At 33.8% G+C, this 4,907-nt stretch overlaps 1 protein-coding gene across 1 annotated transcript; it reads right to left on the reverse strand.

The window, feature by feature from the left end:
* Positions 1–2,896: 2,896 nt before the first annotated feature.
* Positions 2,897–4,699, reverse strand: SWEET3 (Nodulin MtN3 family protein). Its single transcript, XM_028045913.2, has 6 exons — positions 4,521–4,699; positions 4,388–4,424; positions 4,070–4,292; positions 3,650–3,811; positions 3,324–3,443; positions 2,897–3,233 (listed from the first exon to the last, which is right to left on the reverse strand). Exons 1-6 carry the CDS (start codon positions 4,555–4,557, stop codon positions 3,048–3,050), a joined length of 765 nt encoding a protein of 254 aa, XP_027901714.1. The 5' UTR covers positions 4,558–4,699; the 3' UTR covers positions 2,897–3,047.
* Positions 4,700–4,907: the final 208 nt, after the last annotated feature.

Genomic DNA, 4,907 nt, shown 5'->3' on the forward strand with positions numbered 1-4,907 from the left:
GGTATAATATATAAATATTATTAATTCTTTAATAAGAAAACACAATTTTGGGTGGTTTTGATATTATATGCATATAAAAGGTAAAAGGTTTGATTTTATATTATTGTGATAAAAATTATATCATATTATATAACTTGTTGGAAGTTTGAATAACAGGTATTTATTTTACAATTCAGACATTATACACGTTAATTTTCTTTTACATTAGGATAATGTATAATTTAATTAAATAATATTATTTTATTGCTAACATATAATTATATTATGTTAATTATTTAACGTTAACACATGGATGTTATAATTGTGGTTTTGTGTATTAATCTCTTGTTTAAGTCAAGTTGTGAATTTATGTATGGATGCAGGATGAGGTAGAATGCTAAATATTGGTTTTGTTGTGTGCTTGTGATGATTATTGTGTTAGGATCAATTCTACAGTGCCTGAACCAGTAGATTCATTTTACTGGTGTGGCGCCTGGCAGCGGATATGCTTCCGCTAGGTGATAAGCCACAAATATAGGGGTCACTAGCGCGTGGCGTTTGGCGGCTTAGGATTATTGTCAGGGGTCTGGAGTACCATTTCGCTTAGGCAATGCCAAGCGATAGTGCTGGGGCATGGGTCCATTGCAGATGGATTTGCATGGATGTGTTTGATGGCTTGGTCAGGGATATGCTGGATTAGTTACGAGCGGGAAGGTTAGTAACGGAGATTTGAGATGCGTGATTGATGCGGGTGGGGAGGTCCGTATCTGTTGTACTCTTGTGTGAGGATACGAGCAGGGAGGTTCGTATGTTCCGTGCTCACACTTGAGGCTACTATGAGCGGGGAGGTTCATAGTAGGTGTTCACGCGTGTTGGACTACGAGTGGGCAGGTTCGTAGAATTGGACTACAGGCGGGGAGGTCCGTAGAGTTGGACCACGAGCGGGCAGGTTCGTGGGAGCATGATAATCTCTAAGGACCAAGGTTGTGAATGGATCTTTCTCATATAGGTTATGAGATTAGGGTATAATGTTATAGAAAGGTCAATAATCTAAAATTGATTAAGTTGGACTGGATGAGGGTCAATTATTATTATTTTATTATTTGTATTATTTTTCTTTCTCAGCTTACCCTTCTTGGTTGTGTGTTTGTGTTTGGCGATGATCACGTGACTTGTTACGTGGGAGCAGATGTGAATTCAGGTGAGGACGCTGATGCTTAGCGACAAAGCGGGGCTGACGATGGGAGATTTTTCTGTTGTATTATATTTTCCTGCATTTTGTAATAGACATTATGATGTTTTTATCTATTATGGACATGTAATAAAGATGGAGTAGTATGATTGGATTATCGCGAGAAAAGTTTTAAATTTTTCCGCGCTTGGGAACTTTATATAATGTTTGAATTTCCGCAAGAAAATTTTATGAAATAAGCTTTATCTAGTAATATCCATCTGGGGTGTTACAGTTCCTATCAACCGCTTTTGAATCATTAAAAATTTAATGTTTTGTTTAATAGTATAACAACTATAAAAACGGGATGTTACATATACAATTATTTAAAATATATATCCAAATAAAAAACAATATTAAAGTATGATGTAATAAAATATCAATATAATATATGATTTTTTTATTATTAACGTTATTTTCTATTAACAACTTTAAAACAATTTTAAATAAAGTTTAATATAAAATATAAATTAAAATAAACTTAATCTTGTTAAAAATATTTACTTGAAATATCAATTTTGATAGAAATATTTGTGCACACTTATACAGAAATTAAATTTGGTTTAAATTTGGAAAGGGACAAAATTGCACAATTTTTACAAAAATTGCTAAATTGAGACAAAAAATTAAAATACTGGGACTAAATTGAGAATAGGAAAATGACACCTGGCATAACAGTGACACGTGACACTATCACTACCATGTGACACGATATCAACTTGACACGTGGATTTTTTTTTTTAATTTTTAAAAAATAAATAAAAAATAAAAAAATTCAAAAAATAAAAATAAAAATAAAAATTCAAAAAATCCATAAACTGACACGTGATACCCCATTTAACACCGTTACTACACCACTAACGGAAATGATTTGATTGCATCAAATTTCCCAAAATAAGGACCAAATTGAGATAAAAAAAATTGAGAGACCAAATTGATAATTTGCTACGAATAATTTAACCAATGTTATAAATGCTTCTTAGTTATTTTAAAAAAAAATATATATATATATATATATATATATTTTTTTTTTTTCTTTTTTTCACATCGTTGCTGCTTTGGCAAAGGGAGAAAAGACAAAGAATAAACAACTGTCTTATAGCGTGGCTCGATGCTCATGTACGGAAAGAATGTTGCTGCTGACCCTTCGGTGACTCATGGTTTCTGAGTTGTCTGTTCAAACTTCTATGTAACTTTCTTTATTTTTTTTATTTTTATTTTTTTTTCAACTCGGCCAATGATCAGCAAATATGTTGGCCACGCATTTTTCATTAGTAATCTTTTTAACAGCATAAGACACCTTTGCTTTTAACCATATTTTATTCTTCTTTATGCGCATTATAACCAAATCATGATTGCCCCAAACGTTACCACATTTCAAGAAATACAAGTTCCAACAGCTGTATAAAAATCCGATGAACAGTACCGTCCTCTAATTAGATTTCTTGTTCTTCTGTTGTCTCGGGACCATGAACAGTACCGTCCTTAGAAGAACAAAGATCCTCGTTTGTCCGATGTTGTTTATTCTTATGTCTCATAAATTGCTAAACAGTTCTCACTGGGAAATCGAACTTGCCACAAAAGAAATGTGGACCAAAATTTAGAAAGTTACATTAAATTTTGCATCTGGTTTTTACATATTTTCCATATTTACAGCATCGCAAACATAAGCAGGTAAAGCAAAACTTGATCAATAAAACATTTATTAAGAAGTAATAACAATACATCCAAAGTTAAGAGGACCATTGTCTCTTAAAATAAAGGAAATAAACATAAAGAAAGGAATATGAATAGAACATTCTGAAATCTTCAACAACCTTTCCCTTTAAAACATTGTTCACGAGTTTTGGGTCATGTGACTCGTGACGTTCGTTTCAGCTTTCCCCATTTCCATGTCCACCTTCTCTAAGTTACCCTTTTCCTGGTCTTCCTTGCTTGGTTCTTCCACAACACTCCTTTTTGGGTATATGCAGTGAAGTACAAGCTGCAGGATCGACAAGGGCAATCCAAGCACATTCGGTCCCTGTCATTGTGAGACAAACATCAGTATTCGTAACACTTTGTTTTTTAATTTATGAAATTATGATATCCAAGAGACTATTTTGACACAAACCGCAACGAAAATATCTCGAATGAGGAGTCCATAGATCAGCCAGAGTGAAGAAGATATGGATGAGCACACGGATAATGTTAGTGGCATGAATTCAACACTCTTTGTTTGTATAACTTTTTTCTGCACCAATAAAAAATGAAGCATAGTTATAAAATTATTGTATAAGGCACCATAGAAACAGAAAAGGAAAAACACTTACTTTAATTTTTTAGTTAGTGAGATTATTATATTGCGTGATAGACCTTCTCTGCTCCAATTACAGGAAGAATATACGCTTAGTAATGACAGAATATTTGAACAGTGGAAAACAAAGATGAGTCACTCACCATCACAACGAGGGGAGATCCGTACAGTGTTACTGAAATAACTAAGCCAATGCTACCCACGAGAAGCTTTCGGTGACGGTGATCATGAAATACAAAAGCTGAGACTGCAGCAATTATGCAGAAAATAAGCACAACTGGTATTGCAGTCATGGCTACCTTCACCTGCAACAACATTTACTCATCTCAAAACGTGCAACGAATGGACCTGAAAACTGCAGTTATGTTTCTCAAATCACGTTTTCCCTATTTTTATTTCACTGGGAAAAGATCTTTCTCTATGAGGAAGAAATTGCTAAAACTTGATTTTTCAGCAAGGAAGTTAATATTCCAATGAAACCATCTTGCATATGATTCAAAACAAGTATCAAAGTGTGCAAACAAAATTTTTTTCGGATGCATGAAGAGAGTAACTTGGCTTACCTTTCCTTTGTTTGAAGCAAACCAGAAATAAATGAGAACATAGGATAACTCGAGAACAATCCCAATCCCATTAACAGTGACTAAAGGAAAATTTTCCCACTTGCAGCTCACAACAGGCAAACCGTACCAAGTGTAAAGGAGACAGTTCAAGAGTCCAATGATGTAAGGAATGCATGAAAACTCCTCTGTGCTTTTCTTTGTTATAACTCTTTTAAAGGTAACCCTGAACATGAAAAGCATGAAAAAGTGTTCAACACTTTATGCATTGTCTAAAAGGTAGAACATTAAAGCAGAAACATTCTTATACATGTAACATACAATGGTGCAGCATAAACGGACATTGAGGCTGCATTTCCTGCAATAAAAAAAAAAAAAAAAACAGAACTAATGAGTCAATTCCTGAAGACTCGATTATCCTAAGTTCTAAGAAAAGGAATGAACGAGGAAGTACCTAAAACAGCAACAACCAAACGAATGGTCTCTGCCATGTCTAGTTCTCTTACTGAATACTTAGAACTGAATGCTTAGAAGTTAGAAGAGATGAATATTTTGTACTTCCAACAGTTCATTGAAAATGCTTTATTTATAGCAGTTTGGGAACACTGTAGGACGCGTAGGCAAACTTAAAATAATATTAAAATTGAAACAGTGTATAAATTGAGAAAGGAAAGAAGAAAAAAAAGGAAGAAGTGCTGTCTACGTCTTTAACAATCATGTGGATGCCAAAATTTTGTACAAATTGAGAAGCTTTTCATCAACTTGCCGTATTCTTCTAAATTCCCACCCAGTCCCCCTACTTTTCATTTCTCCAGTTTTGGAGGCTTATGTTATGGTGAAG

This window comes from Vigna unguiculata, chromosome 9 (genome assembly GCF_037176805.1).
Source record: "Vigna unguiculata cultivar grain cowpea cultivar isolate G323 ecotype 2 chromosome 9, ASM3717680v1, whole genome shotgun sequence".
Classification (NCBI taxonomy): domain Eukaryota; kingdom Viridiplantae; phylum Streptophyta; class Magnoliopsida; order Fabales; family Fabaceae; genus Vigna; species Vigna unguiculata.